This window comes from Melospiza georgiana, chromosome 1, assembly GCF_028018845.1.
Source record: "Melospiza georgiana isolate bMelGeo1 chromosome 1, bMelGeo1.pri, whole genome shotgun sequence".
NCBI lineage: Eukaryota > Metazoa > Chordata > Aves > Passeriformes > Passerellidae > Melospiza > Melospiza georgiana.
In genome coordinates this window covers 135,518,285-135,541,759 of record NC_080430.1, presented here as the reverse complement: position 1 = coordinate 135,541,759, position 23,475 = coordinate 135,518,285, and the positions used below count along the sequence as shown (strand labels likewise).

Sequence of the window (23,475 nt, the reverse complement as noted above, 5' to 3'; positions counted from 1 at the left end):
GAGGGAACTCAGTGGTTCCCTGGGAAAGGATGCGAGTCAATGGGCACAAACTGAAAGACAAGAAAATCCACGTGAACATAAGGAAACACGTTTTCATTGTCAGAGTGGTCAAACACCTGAGCAGGTTGCTCAGGCAGGTCATGAATTTTCCATCCTTGGAGATACTCAAAACTCATCTGGCCTTGGTTTCGGGCAGCTGGCTCAGGCTGGCCCTGCCTGGGCAGGGGTTGGCCTGTAAGACCTCCTGAGCTCCTACCAACCCCAGTCACTGAGATGGGTGTGACTAGGGAAGGAATGCTTTCTCTGCAGATAAGCAAAATATTTATTCCTGCAAAATATTTATGAGAAGACACATTCGAAGCTATTAACAAATCATATATGAAGCATATATTGTCCCGAATAGGTGGCTGTTAGTCAAAAGGTGAGCCGTAAATTTTTTAGTTGTTTGATTTCTGTCAACTCCTTCATGCGCGTCTCTCGAGAAACCCGATGGGGCACAGCAGGACGCTGCGGGCCGGGACCCTCCCTGAGGTGCGAGTCCCCTCAGGAACGGCAGCCCCCTCACGGGGCCGCGGGGCCGCCTCGCTCCGCTGCGCCGCCTTCCGCCGACGCTGCGCCCGAGCCGGGCCGGGGCTGCCCGAGCCGGGCCGGGGCTGCCCGTGCCGAGCCGGGCCGGGGCTGCCCGCCCTCCCCGGGGGAGGCAGCGCAGTTCGCATCCTCCTGCGGGAGCGGGGCCGCGGCAGCGGCGGCAGGGGGAAGCGGCACTCTCCTCCCCGCTCCCCTCCCCTCCGCTCCCTCTCCTCTCCTTTCTGCTCACCCCGCTCGTCCCTCCTCCCTGCCGGTGCTGGCGGCGGCTCCTCCTCCCGCGTGTGACCCGGTGCCGCATGTGAGCGGGGAGGAGGAGGAGGAGGGACCGCGCGGTGCGGGTCCCACTGTGGCGGCGGCAGGAGGCGGAGCGGGAGCCGGCGCGCGGTGTCCCCCCGCAGCCTCATCGCTGGGCCCCGGCGGCGCTCCCCATGCCCGTGTGGTGCTGCCGCTGCTCCCTGGCCGGTCACTTCAGGTGAGGCGGCGGCGGGGGGCGGTGGGGCGCCGCGGAGCCGGGCCGCGGGGCGGCGGGCGGCGGCGGTGCGGGCAGGACGGGGACACCGGCGGGGCTGCGGCCTCCGCGGGGCTGCGGCGGCGAGCGCGGCGCTGCCGGCCCCGCACAGCTCCGCCGAGCAAGGGATGGCGGCGGCGGCGGGGCCGGGGCGGGCGCGTCGTGACCTTGGGCAGCGGCGAGGCGCAGCCGGGCCGGGGGCTGCCCGCGGCCGCTGATGCTCGGTGTCGCTCCGGGCTCGCAGCGCTGCACCGCCCGGCATGCCGGCCCCCAGGGGCTCCGCTCCGCCCGCGTACCTGAACGAAATCCAACAGTCTGGCAGTGGTGAATTCGCTTCTCGAAGTGTCAGGTTGAGACCAAATTCAGATTCCTTTTATGTAACGAGTTTTCTATTAACTGCCCACCACAGTCCGTTTCTTTTTTTTTTTTTTTTCTTTTTTTTTTTTTTTCTTTTTTTTCCTGAAAGTACGCAGTCTATTCTAGCATCTTTCAAAACAGCTACCTGGGAAAGGTACCATTTATTTTAATAACCTGCAACAAATTACGAGTTGTTAACAAATTATTATCAATAGCTTTTTCAAATGGGAGAAAAACTGTTATGTGTATGTTGCATTTTTTCTCTTAATGGGTTAAGAAAAAAAGGCAAAACCGTGAAGGCACATTTTTGCATATGTTTAGAATCTGCCTATTGACAGAATGTAATTCCCCAGGTTCTTTGAGTGACCAGTATAAGATAAATTAGGCTCTAGTGTTGGAACTGACTCATCTTGTGCCCGCTTGCATGTCTGCAGGACTAGAGCCGTAGATGATTGTGCCAAATCCCCACCACTGCAAAGCTGTCTACTGAGTTTTATCGAGATGAAAGCTGCTGGTGCTTGGTGGCTTTCAGTGCTGCTCAGAGGTTAGGAAGGTGGTGGCCCCTGACTTCAGATCTTGCTAGGTTCTGGTATGATGTTCTTGCAAAGGAAGAACATGCTGCTGACAACACTCCTTCGTGTGGACTGCATTTTGTGCAGGTATTCGGTGCAAAGGTACTGCAAGAAACTGCACATTGTGTGCAGATGTTCCTGTGCAAAATCACCATTTTGGTAATTTGTCATAAACTAAGCTGCATAGAAGCAACATTTTTATTGTTAAAAGATTCTTCTGTAGCCTATTGCATTGTGCATATATCTCTTAAAAGAAGTTTTGAAATGTTTCTTTCGGTTTTATGATACATCAAGCACAGCAAGTATAGTGAAGCCACACTAAAGCATGCGTGCTCCCCTTAAGCCTGTCTTTTGCAAAACATAAGGTACTATTGACTTTGTCAACTTTGAGCAAAGGCTGGAAAATAAAACAGTCTACCTGCTCCTTTCTAAAAGCAGAGGTGAAAAAATCAGTATGATTATTAGATAGCCCCTCTCTGACTCCTTGTCTTCATCTAACTCATGCTGTTTGGATATTAGGTGTCTGCAAGAGCTAATGTGCAGCTGTAATCAAACAATAAGCAAGTAATTTGCTTTTTTTTTGCTTTTTTTTTTTCTGTTGTTCTGCAGGGAATAGTGATATGAAGTACTTTCCAAAATAAATGCAACCTCAGAATACCTCCCCACCCTTTTTAACAATGCCATCAGAGAGATGTGTTACAGATTGTGCTACTGCTGTTGTTACTGCACGGCTTTGTCTCCAGTTTACTTCAGACTTCCCCACCGAGGAAGGGCTTTTGAAACAGAATCTTGGGTGCTGTGGGAGTTGAGGCAGTACATGGCACTGGCTTCTTGAAGGCCCTGGGAATTGGATCAGCGTCTTACAGTTTTGATCCTGTGTAGAAAATAATTGCTGAAAGGCTAGAATAGCTTTAAGATATGCAAAGTCTTAGGAAATTGATAAGAGTACTTTTATTTATTATTGATAATTACCATGTTTAGAAATTTTTTTAGAAATTTTTCTTAAAAATATCCCCTTGTTGATACAGATATTTTTGATTAAAAATTTGTTGTCCTTACTTTGCAAAAGACTTGACAAAATAACTACAGTAACAGACTGTTTTAATTTGACTCTTTCTTTCTAGCTAGACTGATAGTTTGTATGCTGCTTCAATGACCTGGAAAGGTTTCAGAAAGGACTCCTAAATCATTAAATAGAAAATGTTATAAAACAAGTCTTTGTATTCTAGAAGCACGTCTACATGGTGAAGAGTTACAAGAGAAACTTAAGTGTATTTTTCAGAGGAAGAACTAAAAAATCTAGAAAAATGGCCAGTGGTGAAAGCAGTCTGCTGTGCAGGAGCTGACCTGACTACATGGCAATTCCTTCTGTAAAAACTTTTAATGGTGATAGGATGGGTTATGTCTAGGGCTTAAAGGGATTACTTCACAAGGATCCATCCTCACACCAGCCTCACTTCTCTCTGGATGGAAATTTGTTGAGGTGAAGTCCTGTGTGCTGCTCAGGCAGCAGGAAGGGACATGAACGCTGCTGTTGTGCCTTAGCTGCTCCCTCAGGCTTTGTCTGGCCTTAATGTTGTTAATTGGCTAGGCAGTGTGTATCTCCTGATTTGATAAGGATAATGAGGAATGAGTTCTACTGTGTGTGGGATCAAAATAATGCTTGTGGCTCTACTTTGGCTTTGTATAAACTGAGATTAGAAATCTGCACTTCTGCAGAGCCATCTGTGCTTTTTTGTTATCCTTCTGTAGACTTGCTAGGAGTAAGTAGTTTTAAAAAATCTTCTGTTAGAAAAGCTGTGCTGAAGAGTAAAATTGTGTAGATTGGGTAAAACATATCTGTTTTGGTCTCAATTTCACCAGTTTCGTAGCTTTTAAAGTAAAACATCAAAAGTGACTATTTTTGAAGAGACTGTTCTGCCAACAGTTCACTGTTTCATTTTAGTTTTCTCCCATCTGTCCTTCTTAATTAGAACTTACAGCGGCACTGAAACCGAAGGACAGCTTTTGAATTCCTTTGTTCAGTACTTTGGTGACAGCCTTGGGAGGAAGATTAAAAGAATGCCTTTAATTGAAGAAACTGTTCTGCCTGGGGACTCCCTTCTTACCCTGCCTGTAGTAATAATAGGTGAGTTTTTTCCCTTTTTAAAGATTCACTGCCATTGCCTTTATTGACCTGCTGCATGAAATAATTTCTCAATAAATAACTAATGCTTAGAACCCTTACAGTGAAGATCTTATTAGAGTAATACAGTTGTTATAATTAACAACAGTAGAATTATATTATGTTAAGGGACTTGCTGGAGTATATTTGAATTTGAATTGTGCTTTTTAAAAATCAGCTGTGTTATTTAGCAGCAGATATGGGAGTATTAACAGAAGAACTGTATTGATTCTAGTGTTGATAACATAGGTTTTGATTAATGTGATGTGTCTATTTCTGTATGCATGGAGGTTGTCAATGGTACACCAGTAGCAACCTGTGGGGTCATGTGGAAGAGTGAAAAACATAATGTGTGCTCTGTGTTGGTTAGGTGCTAACCTCTCATTATTTGCCTTTTTCTCTGTTGCATCAATCACTAATATCTAAATATTCTCCTATCTTTTCCAAAATGAATCCAGCTCAATTCAGCTAGTTTAAAATAATAAATTGTAGTCTTGATTGAACACTTAAGGGCTTGTACTTGTAAAATGACAGGGTAACAGAGGGAGGAGGCTCCATAGGTACACTACTTAATTGGGAGTGCCAGCGTTAAGTGTATTGGGCCAAGGTTTTTCAACAGCAGCTGGTCACCAGCTCATTCTTGCCATGACTTCATGAGCAGATAAAGAAAAGATTTGAAGTAAAGAAGGTTTTCAATAATCTAGTCCAAAGCTGTTGGGACTAGAGCAAGTACCTACCTGTAAAGAAGCAAAGATTTTGGAGATTGATGTTGCAATATAATTGTGTTCACAGTGTCTCCACAAATTCAAAGACTTCTGTTTGCACAGTGCCTATTCTCAAAGCTCTCTTTATGATAGTTTAAAATAGTGCCCATGGAGCAGACTGAGGTGTGTGTGACAGACATGAATGACTTGATGAATTCTGCATGACAGTTGAAGAGAACGGTGTCCTGGCATTTTGTCAGCCTTAATATAGGTTTGTCATATGGTTTATAATTCAGTTTCCACTGTTTAGTTTTGCAAATATACATTATGCAAATACCTGTGCTCAATACTTGGTTTGTCTAGAGCACCTTTCTAAGTGCTGACACCAAACACAGCTGCCTTGACCACTTCTCCATCATTCAAGTGCTTCCTCACAGATATATGTGAGACACCTTGCAAGCTGATCTTCTCCACTGACAGCCTATAATCACTGAAGCCTTCAAAGGGATCTAAAATGATTTGATAATGTAGTAGAGGAGTCTGAAAATAATTGTCATCCCCCCTGCCCCCCCATGTATGAACACACTCTCTAGTGACTTAATAACTTCTGTGCAGTACCTGTGTTGGGAAGAAGCAGATACATTCTTCAGGGTTCAACAATTTCATGCTGAAACTCTTAAGTTTAGAACGTGTTCTGTGCTAAACATTTTCATCTTCTGCACCAGTTTTGATCATTACTATGTGGAATGTTGTCACTTCCTAACCAAATAACAAGGCTGTTATGATACCTGAAGATGAATGTTTGCTTTAAATTTAGACACATAGTGTAAAGGTGATTGTACTACAGTTTGCTGTTGATCAAGAGAAGATTTTGCTGATATTCAAACAAAGTTCTAACTACTTCTTAAATTAACAGGGCCATGAGGTTTCTGATTATATCATTGTACAACTAAACTTTGTGTAATAGTAGTATCTCCTGATTGCAGTCAGAGGTCTTATCAGAGGTACCATGTGTAAATAAAAAACAAAATTGGTCATTTCAAAAATATTTTTTTCTCTTTTTCCCAAGAATTTCTGAGAAAACCATAGCAAGTCTAATTGCAGACCTTGCAGTTGAACATTAACTCTGTTTGTTCTTAACAGCATATCCTCAAGGGATTTCCTTTCCCTTGGATTCAGTCTGCTTAAAGAATAGGAGCTAGGTTTGGATCAGCTCTCTGGATGGTCCCAGAAAAGTTCAGGGAACTCAGTGACAGTAATTCACCTTAACATCACAGAATGACTAGTTCGGAAGAGACCTTCCAGATCATTGAGTCCAACCCATGCCCCAACACCTCAACTAAATCATGGCACTGAGTGCCACATCCAGTCTTTTTTTAAGCACATCCTGGGATGGTGACTCCAACACCTCCCTGGGTTGGCCATCCCAGTATTTTATCTCTGTTTCCATAATATCACTTTTCGCTAGTATCCAACATAAATTTCCCTTGGTGCAGCTTTAGACTGTGTCCTCTGGTTCTGCCTGGTGAAACAGACCAATCCCCACCTGACTGCAGCCACCTTTCAGGGAGTTGTGGAGAGTGATAAGTTCACCCCTGAGTCTTCTTTTCTCCAGGCTGAACACCCCCAGCCCCCTCAGTCGTTCCTCACAGGGTTTGTGTTCCAAGCCCCTCAGCAGCCTCGTTGCTGCCTCTGGACACGCTCAAGCTTCTCAACGTCCTTCCAAACTGAGGGGCCAGAGCTGGACACAGCACTCAAGGTGCAGCCCCACCAGTGCCAGTACAGGGGAAGAATGACCTCCCTGCTCCTGCTGGCCACACTGCTCCTGATACAGGCCAGGATGCCCTTGGCCATCAGGGCACACTGCTGGACTTGATCTCAACAAATTTCCATTCAGAAAGAAGTGAGGCTGGTTGAACTTGGCAGTGGTGTGAGGATGGATCCTTATGAAGTGATCCCTTTAAGCCCTAGACATAACCCATCCATCCCATCCTCAGTAATTTCCTTGGGCCTTGCCAGTCTTTGTTTGGGTGACATTTGTTAACCATTTCCTTCTTGTAGCCTTATCCAGTAGGAATGCTCTTTAGCATGGCATCTTTGGCTATGGCACACATTTTCTTCTTTCCGTTGTGGATGAGCTTTTTTTATATCCCAGTGGGAAAATAAAGTTAGCTGTGCAATTGTAAAAACATTAAAAAAATCTTTACTGCATTCAAGTTATAATTCTAAAAACAGTTAAGAATTTACTCAATCATTGAAATGCATGTGAACCACTGTGATTAAAGTGTTTTCATAAATTCATTTGATTTTGTTATGGATAGTTTCTCTGTATTGCTACAGTTCTCTCTTACATCTATCTCATGGCAAATGGGTGACAGTAGATGTTTGAATCTTCTTTAAGCTTTAAATTCCTGGACTGAATCACATCCAGCTATCTTATGTTGATCTGTTTGTGGGAGGGCAGAACAGTGTGAGAGTAAGGAAGAAGTTTTTCACTGTCTTTAGATTCTTTAGATGATTTCCTGTAGCCTGTGGCTGTGACCAGTCTATGCACAGCATTGTAATAAAGTATGGGATATTCTGCCCCTGGGGACCAGGTGAGTACAGCCTGGTGAAAGAGGAAAAAGAGATCCAGTGTATGAAGAAACTGGGAATGAACAGGGCCTCAGCGAAGTAATGGGGGATTTAGGACTGAGGAATCAGGAAAGGGAGAAGAGACAGGCATTGGAGAAATGGGATTGTTAAAATTGTATGTGCAAAGGTGATGGGGAAGAGTAAATGACCTGTGAATTCTTGACATCAAGAGATGAAGTAAGAATAAATATCGAACAATGCCTGCTATATTAAAGTATGAATGAATTAGTAACTTAAACCCAGAATTTGCAGTGTGTGCTAAATACCATGTGTCCAAACAAAGACAAAGTACTGACAAGTGGCTCATTAGGAGAACACTGTGCTTTTCATTCAGTTAATGAGTAAGAGAAGCTATAGAAATAACAACACATACCACATATTCAAATTTTGTATCATAGCACATACTTTTCTGATTTCACTTTCTGTAACTTTTGATGTCTGACTTTGCAACATGAGTGTTACTTCTGTATTTGCATGTGATAAATATGGTCCCCTACTTTGTTTAGTACTGTCAGATAAATAGAAATGTTTACCTTATGGTAATGTTTTGGTCCCATCTATCTCATACTTTTAATAACATTTTTAAAATAATTGTCTATTAAAATTGAAAATGCTACAAAGCTGGTAAAGGTGTTTGACTTGATACTCTTCCTGAACAATGAATGTGGACTTACATGAGTTTCACGTTCTCCTCCACTTACCCACAGGAGGCCTGTGGTCACTTAGCTTTTATGTTGCTGTTTTGCAGTGTCTGTAACTTCTATTCTAACTTTCAGTCTTAAGCTTTCTGCTTGTCTTCCCTTTATTTTATGGACAGACCTGAAGAGAATATAATCTCTTCAGCAGATTGTCTTTCTGCTCTCTGTTGTACAGTGCCTGTGGGAATGCAAAGTTGTAAGATGACAGTAATATTCAGCTATCACTGTGGCTGACAGACCATTATCTGTCAGGCCATTTTCACACAGTAGTGAGTTTGACATAGTAAATTAGGGAAATTCTTTATATGCATTTTGCTTCCTGGTGTAAAAGTCACACATTTGTTTCTCTTTAACTGAAAAAAAACTTTGCTCTGTGTATTTGGAGGATGGTCCTATAAAAAGCTCTATTTTACTGCAAAGTTTATAAGCTGCTTTGAAATCAAGACAATCTGGCATTATACTACTTCAGTATTGTTTTGTTGCTGTATATTTAGTGATTAACAACTGTAGATGATAAACATTTTTACTTAAGCAGTAAATTTTTTCTTTAATAGGAAATGGACCTTCAGGAATTTGCCTTTCTTACCTGCTCTCTGGATACAGGCCATATTTGTCTCCTGAGGCTATACACCCAAACCCCATTCTACATACAAAGTTAGAAGAAGCTCGACATCTTTCCATTGTTGACCAAGTAAGCTTTGGTTGCATTCTTGTCTAGCTCTTTTCCTATTGCAAGCAATAGTGCATTAATAAGTTATTTTGTTATTCTGTTAATTAAATAGAGTCAATTCATGGCCATTAGATCCAAACCTGGGCTGTGTAGTGTTGTTTGTGGCTCTTGAAGGCTTTTAGTTTGTGGTGTCTTTTGGTTTTACTGCTTTTTGTTGTGTTCTTACTTCTTGCCAGGAGTGTCTAAAAAGTGTGACTTGGTCAGTGGCTGATGCAGGAATTCCAGTTGTTGTGTGTGGGATGTTTGGGCACTATCACCAAGGAACACGTGCTACTAACATACATAAACTACATGTAGTTCAAGTTAAAATATTCTTAAATACTACAATTCTTACTAAGATTTCATTTTTAGTTGTATTGGGCACATATATCCTCTATAAATACAATCCATTTTTCTTTTTGCAACAATATGCATCTTTCAGTGTTTGTGTTGTATTGACAGTTGCCCTTGTGCTTTTGTTGCTACCCATGTACATGTCCAATTTTTCTGTCTGATTTGATTAGTTAAATCTTCTCCAGCATTTTTCTTTCCACTTGTCCATTGGTTTGCCATCTTAACACTGTTTTCCACTCACCTCATTGTACTCCTGATGGATTACTGACAATGTTATCACTGTGTTGCCTTTGTGACTAATTTATTTGAAATACAAACATGGATTTATATTTGTAGAGAGTAAATAGGAGTTTGTTTGGCTTTGGATTTTGGAGGGCATTTTTGTTTCAGTACTGTGCTATTTGCATGTGATGTTTACCCTAGGTCTCAAGGGCTTTTTCTTTTGCAGGAGAGTAAGTTGCCTAAGTTTTGGCTACAGATGTTTCATGTACTTCATCTTCTCCCAACCCCCTAATATTTTGACTAATTAGGAGGCTAAACTATACTGACTTTGTCGGCAAAAATTGGTCTTATGTCCAGTTCTTTCTTCAAATCTCTATTTTCTCTTTAAATATTTGCCATTGTATAATTTTTGCAATTATTAGAACAAGACTGGTTAATAGATCTGAAATGTGAACTTTACAAAGTTCTAGAAATTTTTCTCAATGTTAACTGGTGTGTAAAATAATCCTAGTTTTACTTTTTAAAAATAAATGGTAATTTTATCTTCATTATTTTAAGATATAATACAGTTAGTTTCGAACAAGCTAAGAGCTGTCAAAAGAGCCTTTTCTACTTGATGTTTAAAGCTTAATGTTTTTAGATTCCAATTTTGCTTTATCAAAATGGGACTTCTAGAAATATTATCAGTCCTTTGTTAAAAGAAGTCTGTTGTATATAAATATAGATGTTACTAAGTTGCTCTGATCTCTGTTTGTCCACATACTTCTTTGTTCTCCAAATACTGACTTGCCCCAGAATTACTGCTATTAACATGTAATTTTAAAATGAGTGAGATGTACTATTCAGAGTTACAAAGAACTGAATCATAGCAGTTATTTCTGAAAAGTGTTTTGATTGAATCTCTACATTAAATAACCTTTACCTGAAATGTAGTTTGAGTTGTGTTTTCTGCTGCAATTCAACTTCTGCACATCAGAGTAGCATGATGAACATGAAAAGTTTAAAATTTGTCATCCTTCAGGATCTGGAGTACCTGTCAGAAGGGCTGGAAGGACGCTCCTCAAACCCAGTTGCAGTGCTTTTTGATACCTTGCTTCACCCGGACGCTGACTTTGGCTATGACTACCCGCCTGTTCTGCACTGGAAGTTGGAACAGCATCATTACATTCCCCACATAGTGCTTGGAAAAGGACCACCTGGAGGGGCCTGGCATGTGAGTAAAAGTTTCATCTCGCTCCTAGAGTAACTTGATAACTTTATGTTTTGGGATCTTTCTTACTGCCTTACTCTAGAGCTGTTTTAAATGGTAGTGCCAGTTGCAGTTTCAGCTGCTCCTTAGCAAAGCCCAGGTAAGTGGGGGATATGAGAAAGGAAGGAAGAAGTTGCCTTTACTTGGGTGTTTGTGACTGTGAGTGCTGTCTTATATTACCAGGTTTTTTGTTAGTTCACATTTAATGGATTATAATGAAGAGTATTTTCTATAATTTTTCTTTCTTGTCTGCATTGTTTCCAGGTGCTTTTATACACAGTCTTACATTTTGGTGTCTTTATATGATGCTGCTTTCACATGTTTTGTGTTTCCTTCCTCTTTTGTAGTTCAAATAACTTTCTTTTAGTTTTCCTTTCATATGCTCTCTCTTTGCCTTTACTAGCTCATGTGGTTGCTTATTATCTAAGTGTAACACAGAAATAGTTCTTCAGTTCTTCATTTAATGTCCTGGTTTTATGCTGTATTCTGGTATTTTGTTGCCCTAAATTAGTACAATGAGAAGAGCTTCACTGCTTTTTACATTTGAATTTTTTTTTTTAATTTACATTTTACATTTGAATTGAGATTTGAATTTGAAATGTGTCTGATCATGCATCTTCATTTTTCTCCATAGTCCATGGAGGGCTCTATGCTAACCATCAGTTTTGGAGACTGGATGGAATTGCCTGGCCTCAGCTTTAAGGAGTGGGCAGCTAGCAAACGCAGGTAAAGATACTGCAGAATCTACTTGGGAATCCTAATGGCCATAAAATCCAGATAACTGGAAAATATTCAGGCTTCACTGTTCACAGGAGGGCTTCTTGTTTAGTTTATTAAATTGTTTGATGGTACTGGAAATTCTTCTGCTGTGTGTATTCTGATGCAATAAACCGAACAATGGTCAGGCAGAATAGTTGCTGGTGAGTGCCCTGAAAGCAAATGTACAGGCAGCAGTGTGTTCCAGCAGCATTTCAGAAAGAGGCACTTGCTGAAAGCAGTTCTGATCAGAGCTGAGGGAAGATGGAGGAAAGAATTTCATATCCACTGAAGGAGGTATTGCAAGTTCCTCTTTCAACACCCATGCAGCTGAAGTTGCTGTGCACACCAGCTTTCTTGCAATTCAGGAAGTTATATATTTCAGCATTTGCTTTTACAGGCAAAGCTGCAACATCTGAAATCTATAAATTTTAATTTTAAGAGAATAATTCACTATTTCTGTGTTAACTTGTAGCAATAAGTTTCTTGAAAAAACTTGAGAAGAAAAGTTAAGCATGTTCAAGCTCACTGGTTTTACTTCAGTTTGTAAAGGTCTGTGTCAGCAGATGAATCTAGGAACACTCTACATGACCTTTTACTAAAATTTTAATTTTTTTAACTTTGTTCTACCAAAATTAAAGGAAGTTGGTTTTGTACCATGGATGGGAATAGAAGAAGTACAGTTACTTGAGCATATGTCTTTAAGGGCAGACTATTATTCATTTCAGGACTACACTTGAAGTGAGGAAACTCTAGCTTTGTTCTTTAATCCTTTTCTTAGATAACCACAGCAATCTTGCCTCCTTGCCTAACTGAAATCCCATAAGCTGCTTATTATCTGAATCTATGTATTATAGTTTTCAACAATGCTAAAACCAGGAATGCTGACCTGTTATACTACAATTAAACAAGCTTATTTAAAAGGATTGATGATGATGTAAAATTCTAGTTATGTAGAATAGTTTCCTAAGTTTCCTTGCAAGAGGTGTCACACTGTCACATTATTCTCTTCCTATAAATATCTCATGAGGATTTCCAGAGTAGTAACCTGAGCATTTAAAAGAACATGTGCTATTATATTGTTAGTCCAAGAAAATGAGTAGCCTGATTACTTGTAAATATGATTTTAAGTGTAATTTAGTGGCAATCCTGATGTTCACTACAGTTTGTTTTGCCCTTTTCCTAGAGCTTACTTCTAACGAAGCAGCAAAATTCATGCAACTGTTCCAAATAATTACACTGTCAGCTATTTTTCCTATAAATGATACTGCAATAATCATGAGAAAAGCACAGATGTAATAGCAGGGTTGCAGTGCATAAATGGTTTTTATTGAACACTTGAACCTCACAATCCTGTTTACATAGTTGCATTAACGCTCTGTGTCATGTTTGCTTTGCTCATTCATGTGACATGGAACTACTTCATTTGATACTTAGTGAACTTAACCGTACCCAAGGGAGAGGTCTTTTGTAAAGTATAATGACTGCTTGGTTCCAGTAACATATTGAACCTAGAGTTTCAAAATTAGCACTTAACTATGACATTTAATTATTTAGATAGTTAGTAAGTGTATTCTCATGGGGTACAAGTTTAGCCACTACTGTATTGTTGATAGTTGTGATATTAAACTTTGTAAAACACTTCCATATGGAGCTGCTATGATACTCCAGAGCTTTGTTACACCTAATTTCTTAATCACCATAGCAATTTATGTTGTATAAGCACTTAAAACTGTATTTAAAAAGTTAGCTCGTCCTGTGTATCAGGAAACAAGAGAACAAATAAGTCAAATGCCTTTAAAGATGCTGAACTCAGTGTCATTTACACTGAGCAGATTCAGTCCTCATAAACTTGACCTGTCATGTGGTATAGCATGTCTGATATTCAAATTACCAATAAGGTCTATTTTTTAACCAGAACCATTCAATTTTCTTTCAGAAATATAAAGACTGATCGAGTAATGCCAGAGGAAATAGCTTGTTATTATAAACACTATGTTAAAGTCATGGGCCTCCAAAAGAATTTCAGAGACAATGTTTATATAACATCAGTGTCCAGGCTTTACCGAGAAAAGGATGATGAAGGTAGGAGTCACCAAAATGAAGATATTTCAACACAGCATTTGGAAATGGAAGATGGACAGAAATCACTTGTTAAGAGAAACTGGGAAGTCAGAGGTTATCAGCGAGCAACAGATGGCTCTCATGTGCCCTTCTGCCTCTTTGCTGAGAATGTGGCTCTTGCAACTGGAACCTTTGATTCTCCTGGCCGACTGCAAGTTGAAGGAGAAGACTTTCCTTTTGTCCTCCATTCCATGTCTGACTTCGGAGCCGCAATCAGCAAAGGAAAGTTACGTGGGAAGGCAGACCCTGTGTTGATTGTGGGTGCTGGACTAACAGCAGCTGATGCAGTGCTATGTGCCTATAACAACAACATCCCCGTAGTCCATGTGTTTCGTAGAAGAGTTACCGATACAAGCCTGATTTTCAAACAGTTGCCTAAAAAGCTTTACCCTGAATACCATAAGGTCTATCACATGATGTGTACTCAGTCCCATACCGTGGACTCTAACCAACATTCTGCTTACACTAGTTTCCCTGAACACAACGTACTTTCCTTCAAGCCTGAGATGAAATGTGTTCTTCAGAGTGCCTCCGGACTGAAGAAAATTTTGAAGTTTTCTGTAGCCTTAGTTCTGATAGGTTCTCACCCAAATCTTTTCTTTTTAAAGGACCAAGGACATAGCATAGGTCATCACTCTAATCAGCCCATCACATGCAAGGGGAATCCTATAGAGATTGATCCGTACACGTACGAGTGCACTAAAGAAGCCAACCTCTTTGCTTTAGGGCCTCTGGTGGGAGACAACTTTGTACGGTTTTTAAAAGGAGGTGCACTGGGCATTGCACGATGCTTGGCAATAAGACAGAAGAAGAAACATGAATTGATTGAAAGTGGGGATGGAGGAGGTGAGGGGGTACCATAAATGAGACATTAGAAACTCTCACATCCAGGATTACAGATGTAGTCTTAACAGAAAACTCACTGGCAGCAAAAGTTGATAGCAGTCACATTTCTGTTGTGTACAAGTTACCTGCGCTTGTATTGCTTGGTAAAGGATATTACAATACTTCACTCTTTAAAAATACAAAAAATTGATCTGCTATTTCAACTGATCTCAACTGGAACTGCTTCCAGATAAACAGAAAATGAGACTAACTTATATTGGCCTGCCTGTCTGTCATCTCTTGCTCAACTACAAGAGCAGGCTTCGTTTGTGAAAGGCAATGCCTACCAGAGTGATTTTACATTTTAGTGTCAAATGTGACAAGAATGCTCTTACCATGCAATTGAAATAACTTCTAAAAGCAGAAAGCTTGTTTGTACAAAGTGATTCTTTGTCCCAAAGCAAATTTGGAGCCTTCTGCTTGAAACAAGGATTTTATTTATTTGCCACAGTAATACTTGGAATGAGCACTTAGTAAAATGGTTTCTACTATAAGAAGGACTTCTGTAAGCAAGAAGTATTCCTCAACAAGTTTTAAATTATCCTGGTAATTGGAATAAAAGAATAAGCATTCCCATTTAATCTTAAATGATATGACACAATCCATTAATGTTTCTTCACACTATGCCTAGACTTGGGTGAGTGCACAGACTAACATGAGATGTTTCCCTACAGTGACATGTACATTTCTGAGAATACGCATTAACATAAACAATAAAGTACTGATGTAAGTGCTCTTATTACAGTGTCAATATCATGAATATCTAGTGTACTACTGAAAAATTAGGTACATGAGAAAATGAAGGGGTTTTTGCTTCCAAGATCAGGAAGACTGAATGGGATCACTTTGCTGATGAAGGTGGGGCGGGTGATAGATACTCTCTCATTTGACCAAAAATGGGTTCTGGTTTTTTTTTTTTTTCTAGAGCAGCACATGATAGTAAAATATTTTAGCCTGCAGTTTTTGAAACTTAAGAAAGGCTTATATCTTACAGCCACCTAAAAAACAAAGCAATTTCAAAACAAACATGCAATAGTTCCTTTAAATCTTAAAGCTTTTAGTGAAAGACAAAGACTTAACTTGTACCTACCTCTGAATGCAAGTTTCATCTTTCCGCTCCATAATGTAAGACCTAGATATCATTTGCTGGGTTTTACAGTAGTTAGTTCAACTAAACACACTGGTATTTACTGTCATGAGGTTATTTACTGTCAGGAGGTTAAGTTAGGAAAGTGAATTCCCAGAACTCTCAATAGACAAAAGTGATTGGTCTTGAATGTTTCTTTACCAAATGTTTTCATTCAGGTCCAGTATGATGGAAAAGGTGTTATTTTTCTGTTTGGGTTTTTTTTTGTTAAAGAATGTCGTGTTAGTTTCAAGTATTCTGTTTGCGTGATTAAAAATCTCCATATTGAACTTCAGCAGATTTCAAAAAGGAAGTTAGGCTTTGTGAAACTGCTAGTGGTTGCTGGTTTCCCAACTGCCTTAACTTTCATAAATGGTAGATAGCTATATTCAATAAATGCCTGTTTTCTGTGCCTACTGAATTACAGGGTTCTGTGGCTACTGCAGATCTTTATGCATCTGAGTAAGTTACTCAGGATTTGGACATAGAAGTTGAAAAGGTAAAGGATGCAAGGATTTTCAGTGGAAGTCCAAAATAATTTATTAAATTACGCTACTAATGATAATAAATTTTAGCCTAGAGCCACTGAACAGCATAAACACAAACAAAGGAGCTTTTCCATCAATTTCTGCATTGCCCACATGGTTGGCTTTTGCCATGCATTGTCAGTACTAGTTAAGATACTTTTTTATACTGATATTGAGCTGATTTTAATTCCACTAAAGTCTAAGCTTGTTTTCTTCATATTTTAATTGCAATTCTACAATTTGCCTTCTCTGGAAGAAACCCTGTATATAGACACCAATTCTAAACCTGTGATACCTAATCATTTTAACTGTTATAAGTGCTAAATACTTGATTATAGAATTTTATTGCAGTTTAGGTATTGGGAATACATTTGCACTGTGACTAAATTCCTGCAGTTTTGTGTCAATATTAATGTCCAAATACAACACATGGCATGTTACTGCTTTTTCATAAATCACAGGAGACATTTAAAATGCCAGCAAAAAAAGAGATTTACTTAGCAGTTATTTTGCAAAATGGGGAAAAAACCTTCAGCCCCTTTTTGAGCTTCAGCTGCTGCAGCCACTCACAAGCTGTGTGTTGTAGTGACAGTTTTGCAGCAGAGATCTTTGACCTATTCTTACTCAAGTATCTTTCACTGCAGTCTTACAGCACCTTGAGGTTTAACTGCTTTTTTTTTTTCCATCAATCATGCCAGTATTTTTGAGATAAAAAGTTGCCTGTGAGACCCCCTAGTTGGGCAGAGAAAACTCAGTGGGTCATGTCTATTACGCCAGTGTAAAAATACATTTTTCAACCAAAGTTTGCTGAAAGATCATCTTGTGTCTTCTAGGAATTGCTAGATTTCAAGTTGTAGCTAGACTTTTTAATTTTTGCTTTTCTGATTTTGAGAGAAATTTCTGTTTCTCTCCTGTTTAGTATTTTGAGGAACTAGGTGATAGAGAAGTTCGGGCTTTACCTTAAGATAGTTTTACCTACTGCATTTATTGTGAATTAGATGTTGGCACTGAATAGTTGTCTTTTGGGGAAACACCTTGTTTCTCAGATTAAAAAAAAGCCCAAACATTTGAATTTCTTGTGTAATATAATAATTTACAGAAGGAAGACTGTTTCTTTCAGCTCTTCTTTCATTGAGAACAATAAACTTTTAAACATTGTGTATTTTAAAAGGGTACTTCCTACTTAAAATTTATCATGAAAATGCAGACAGGAAGAACATAATTTTTAGCTGAAGTAAGTTAATTTGGATTTACAGAATTTTTAAAGCTGTGTTAACTCTTACTGTGTATTTTCTAATAGGGTAGTGGAAAAACAGCTTTTACATTTGGATTTGGCTCTTAATGCTGTGAATGTGTCTTCTAGTTAAATTATTGCTATGAGTATTTCAAGTGTCCAGATGCTGAACTGGGAGTAAGATTTCTCCTACTAGATTTTGCTAACAATCTGACTCTTTCCAGTACTTCTTCTGACTGAATTGTACTTAATTTTTTTTCCACACAGGAGTAAGCCTAAGTTTCATCCAAGTGAGTAAACACAGCAATCCTTTCTGCAAGTAATCCAGAGAGAGTGGTGACAACACCACTGGATTCTTCTCTCTCTCAGGAAAGTGCTTTCTTGGACTAGAAGGCTGAGCTTGCCAGTGACTGCATGAAAAGAGTATGGCTCCCCAGTGGTTATGCACTGAGAAAGGGACACCAAAGTGCATCCCACAGCTCCAGGTCCCTCGTCCTCAGCCCTTGGGGAATTCTTGTATTTTACTTCTGGCCTGGTGGATGTAGGCAACTTCTTTTTAGTAATTTCATAGAGTGATGTTTGCATAATGAAAAATACTCATTTTGTAGAAGGAGGTGGCTATAGCTTCTTTCTCTCACAACTCAAGAACTGAAAAGAAAGCTAGAGCCAGAAGTTCAGAGTATTTACTCAAAGCTGGAGGAAATCAAACTAAAGCCTCAACTTTGAGAGAGGCCTGACCTGCATAGCCAGTTGAAAGGAAGTGCCATTTTTAGGACAGATCTTAAAAGAGAATGAAAGGGAGTAAAATTTGCAAACTTGTAGTGAGTCTTCACAGCTGACAAGTGATGCCGAGTGAGGGGTGATGGGAGGAAAGCAGTGAGGAACATGTGCAGTGTGGAGTGCAGGTGTACAGGTGCTGAAGTGCCAATGGGGGGGGTCCCCCCTCCTGGGGGGGATGTGGGGCTGTGACAAGAGCTCTGCATGGGAGCTGTTCCTCCAATGCCCACCTGGGATTTGTAACGTGTGTGAGAAATTGTCTTTGCTGACAAAGCTGTAGGACCCGATCAGCGACATGTGGTGCCAAGAGATCAGGCTGTGTTACTCTGCTACCGTATTTTCTACTTCTGAGAAGCAAGCAAGTATATTTTGTAATAGCAGGATCCTGACAGTGCTCCCAGACATTTCTAAACAGGAAGAGGTAGCACACATATGCTTTAAAGGCAGCTGATTTTATTACTGTCAATATAGTAATGATTTAATTTTGAGTAAGTTAGGGAACCAAAAATGCCAAAAGGTTTATACTGTTACATCCTAATTTAGATAATCTATTAGAACATTACAACAACAATGTTCTGTCATAATTTTTCAGTTCTTATTTTAGAGTGAGAGCAAGCCAGGAGCTTGCTCTCACTCTAAAATATTTTCCCCATTTCTCCTTGCCCAACCTGAAAGAAAAGTCTTGTTTGAAATAACTATAACAGTTGATTTTACTCAGCAGAAAGAATGGAAATTGAAGCATCTTTGACAGAAAAAGAAAGGCTTTGGTGACGTTAGGGGCATTGGGGGTACAAACCTGAAGTAAGGAGTTATAAATAGCTCTTTTTCTGAAACAGAGTGTATTTTTGGGAATATGGCATGCTGGGAGTTTCATTTTAATTTATTTTTGAAGCTTGAATTACATGGAGAATTGTGTGGTCAAGGATGAATTTGGTCTAAGGAACAAGGATTATAGGCAAGGGGAAAAGCATTTCTAGTGTTATTTAGTAGCTGTAGTGAATCTAATTGCTATTTTAAAGATGGTTTTGTCTACAGATACTAGAACATTTCAGCTCAAACATACCTTGAACTTGGGTTCATATTATACCTGTCTGCATGTTAGGTAATTTTCTAACTGATAATTTTGTACTTTCAAGGCATCATAAACCAACTCTTAAAATCTTGGTGTAAGTAATAGTCATCAAAACCAGGAAACAACTTGTTCTGAAGACTAAGTAACTAATTTGCACATTCCTCCTCCCTCTCTTTATTCTGAGATCACTGGCAGTAAGTGCCAGCCTACAGTGGATGCTTCAATAAACTGTCCCTAGACACCCTCTGTAGACTTACATGGCAGCATAAAGAAAATTTAACAACTAGGTTTGCTATGTATTCACAAAATCCTATAGAATCCTGGCATTTTTTAGGTTGTCCTTTAACTAGGTAAACGAGTATTTTTCATTGGTTTGGATGCTAGGACCAGCTGCTACAGTGAGTTATTGTTTGAGAACTGATCCTGCTACCTTACATCTCCCTGGCACAATTTACTGAGTCAATACTCTGACCTTGGCCATTTCTGTTAGACCTGCTATGCTGGTTGTATGCTGGAATTCCAGTTTGAAATTACATAAAGGACTGTATTCATCTACCTATGTTTGCTCACACACAATGCACCTGGACTTGGAGATATGTGTAAATATAATTTCTTTTTGTGTGGCAGTGCCAGTTTTCATCTTTTGCTGGAGTATGCTTGCATCATACTTATTTTTATGATACAGAACATTTTCTGTAAGCAACTTGTGAGCAAAACCTCTCTTTTGATGATAAATATTCCTGTGGTTTGCATGCTAGGCTTGTTTTATCTTAATTTGTGAAAACTGATTACAGACTGAAGACAAAAAACAGTGTCACCTAGAAGTCAGTTATTTTGATTTTGAGAAGTAAGGAACTCAAGTCGAATGAAGGATCAAACTGCAGAGGAGAAAGCAGTCAGAGAGCTGCAGTGTTCAGAATGAGGGAGAAGTGTTTTGCATGGATCTGGTACTGAAACCAATGACTGACAGATTGCAGTAGTAAAAGCTACAGCAGAGCAGTAGGGGCAGAGCGCTAAAGCAAGTGGTAGAGAGAGTTGCTAGTCAGGGATATCTGATGTCGTGTAGCATTTCTGTAACTATCTCACTGGAATGTGATGATGATGGCAATCAAAGATTGTAAGAGGAAGAGGAAGGAATAATGGTAAGGAAGAGAGAGGGTTAATTTTTTGGGCACATTTGTCTTGAATTCTAAGGAGATACCAGAACACCAACACAATTGGAATTTGAAAATCAAGCAAAAATCAGTTTACGAATTTGTGAGTCAAACCAGATGTGGCCAAATGTGGCTGAGGATTAATTCAAGAAAGGGAAAAGAGCAAGAGAAGAGGGTGCAAGACTCCCTCCAGTTTTATGGGAGAGGGAGAGACAGGAAAATATGGACTGAGAAATCATTTGTATAACATGGGCTGGAGCAAGATGGGGAGTGGGTTAGAGGTAGGTCTACAGTAGAAGCTTCAGCTGCTGTCTCAGGATTTAATGTGGAATAGAGCCTATCACACATCAGGAATGAAGGCAAGGAAGGGACTTGGCATTTCAGAGGAAGGTGATGGGGAGGTGGCTGGATGGAGGAGCTCAAGCTGACTGCAAACACAGTTTCCACATATAGGAATGGGCGCAATGACAAAGGAGAGGCCAGCCCTGACGCACAACCGCCACCGCTCTGGGGAAGATGGGGGAGTTAAGGGAAGGAGAAAAAAAGGACAGACTCAGAGATGTGAATGGACAGAAATAGAAATCACACTTTAACAGTGTGAATATCTCAGTTGTCTTCACCAAAAAAAACCAAACCTGTGGCTTCCCCAGTTGATGTAGAAAATGGGAAGTCAGCTGAAATTGGTGTGAAGTAAATTGAAAATTAAACAGGTTTTTATGCAGGGATACAGCACCTATCCACAGTTTTAGCAGTACCTAGAGTGATTCAATCTGCTTTAAACTGTTTTCATCAGCTAAGCTGCTGAATGCAAGACTGTATGTTAAGAGCCTTGCTAATAAAAAGTTTATTTAGTTTATATATTGTGTGCATCTCCTTCCTGTAAGCAGCGTGAATAAAAATATTGTAACCAAAAAAAGAAAAACATCCCAAACAAACCCTCAACCTCAGTTACACACAAAAAGTGTAAGAAATAAGACCTGAAGTTAATGTTTAGATGTATTTTTAAGGTGAAGAGCAGAACTTTGTCAAAAGGTGGGTATACTTGCAGACTGTGAGTGTGGCAGATGAAAGAAACCTTAGATATCTTCTTGGATTTACTGAACTTTTTTTAACCTTCTAAAGAAAAGTAGCACCAAACAAGCTCTCCCAGAAACTGAATGGTTGAAACCAGAGAGCACAAGCTGCCCAGTGAAAATAGAGCATGCAGCAGAATTTCTGAACTGCAGGATGCAAAGTTGATTGCCCTTGCTTGTGCTCACCACCTTTGCCTTACCTATAAAATGCCTCCACCCTTGAGCTTTCCATCCTTCTCTTTTCTGATTCTGTGATTCTCCAATCCTGCTGGGGAGTGTGTGAGTGGCTGCCTGGGGCTTAGCTGCCCAATGGGGCTAGCCTACAACAGTATGTTCCATACCATAAAGCAAATACCAGGTGAAGTTAATGCACTAGCTGCAGGGATAAGGCAGATACTGATGTAATTTACTGGAAATTGAAATTTATTGGATCATGTAATTATGTCCTTTATCACCTACCTCAGAACTTCAGCAACAGAAACCAGTAAGCCAACAAGCACATTTCCTCTAATGTCTTGAGGTGAAAATCATAACAAAAATAACTCAAAATGGAAGGAAGCCTTCAGAATAATGAATAGGACTTGTCACATGAATTTGGTGTTACAATTAAAGCCATGGGGGTTTGTCTGTCTAAGCTTTTTATGCAAGCCTAACTTCATACTGAAATAGCAGCTCAGGTGTTCTAATGTGTAGGCTTTTCATCAACTGGACAGCAGCAGAAACTGGATTATAAACCAAACTGTATCACTACTAGGCACCCTCAAGTTGGAATCCTAGAACATTCTAAGTTGAAAGGGACCCACAACTCTTAAATACTAAATTAAAAAAAAAAAAAAAGTATCAAAGCTGGTTAATTCAGCTGTCTGGGAAACTGGATTTCAAGAGCCCTAAATCACAAAACATGAACAAGAGTGCTCTCAGCTATGCTACCAGGGTTGCTTGAGCCCCTAGCAGATTTGCAGTCTGGGCAGCAAAGGACTTAGTCTTTACATTTTTGTAGAAGGCCCCTAAACATTGCATGTCTTGTCCTGTCACCTCAGAAATTCTCCAGCTGCTTTTTACAACTGTAAATACAACCTTTCTGAAGAATCTTGGAAAATCTTGTTCATTGATACTCTGCTATCCAAACTATTAGCTTGAATTTAGTAACAACAATCCAAAACCTCAGCAGTCTACAAGAGCTGTTGGACCAGTAGGTCTTCAGCCAGAAAACCTGGAAATTCTCACAGTGATAGCAGAAAAACTCACCTGAGGACAGAACAGTCAGTACATCTCCTTCAGAAAGAATTTCAACTGCTTAGGAACTGCTTAAGTCTTTTTAAAGGTGTTTGGTGGATAAGATTTGTGCAAACACTCTCACAGCTTTTGTGGAGCTCAGAAGTATTGGGCTGCACTTTGTGTATCACTCTGGATACTGCTGACCAGCAAGAAGATGCCAAGAAAACATTGGCTTTGGAAGGCCAAATATGTTCTGCATGTTGCAACCATGATGACTTCAGCACATCTGCTACCTTGACATGCACAGACCTCCCAATGCTGCTCCTCAGATCTGACAGACGACGGAGCGGCTTCAACGGAGTCTGCCTGTGTCAATTCAATTACATCAACCAGATTACTTCCTCACACGAGGAAGGAGATCCTCCCCCTTGAAACAGGATGCAACTGTCCATCTTAATCTGCATATGACATCTGTCCATCTTTATCTGTATGTGAGACAGACCTCATACACTTGAGCAGGAAGTCTGGAAAGTTTTTCTCACTGAACTTCCAGGGTAATCTCACTAACTGCAATTCTCAGATCATTAAGATGAGCTCTCCTAAAACCACAAACAGGTAATTGTTTCATAGCTTTCCCTGTCAATCAAACTATTTTGAAGGCTGTATTTTTACACAGTGATTGCAAAAAGTAAAGGCATGAGAGAAAGAAATGGGTTATAGAACTCCAAACTGGAGTGTAACAGCTCTTTAAGACTTTGTCTGCCTTGGAA

General features: G+C 40.0%; 1 protein-coding gene across 1 annotated transcript; it reads left to right on the top strand.

Annotated features, from left to right (window-relative positions):
• Positions 1-887: 887 nt before the first annotated feature.
• OSGIN2 (oxidative stress induced growth inhibitor family member 2) lies at positions 888-21,270 on the top strand. The gene is made up of 6 exons (XM_058045517.1): positions 888-1,060; positions 3,999-4,153; positions 8,780-8,916; positions 10,532-10,723; positions 11,394-11,485; positions 13,455-21,270. Exons 1-6 carry the CDS (start codon positions 1,017-1,019, stop codon positions 14,500-14,502), a joined length of 1,668 nt encoding a protein of 555 aa, XP_057901500.1. The 5' UTR covers positions 888-1,016; the 3' UTR covers positions 14,503-21,270.
• Positions 21,271-23,475: the final 2,205 nt, after the last annotated feature.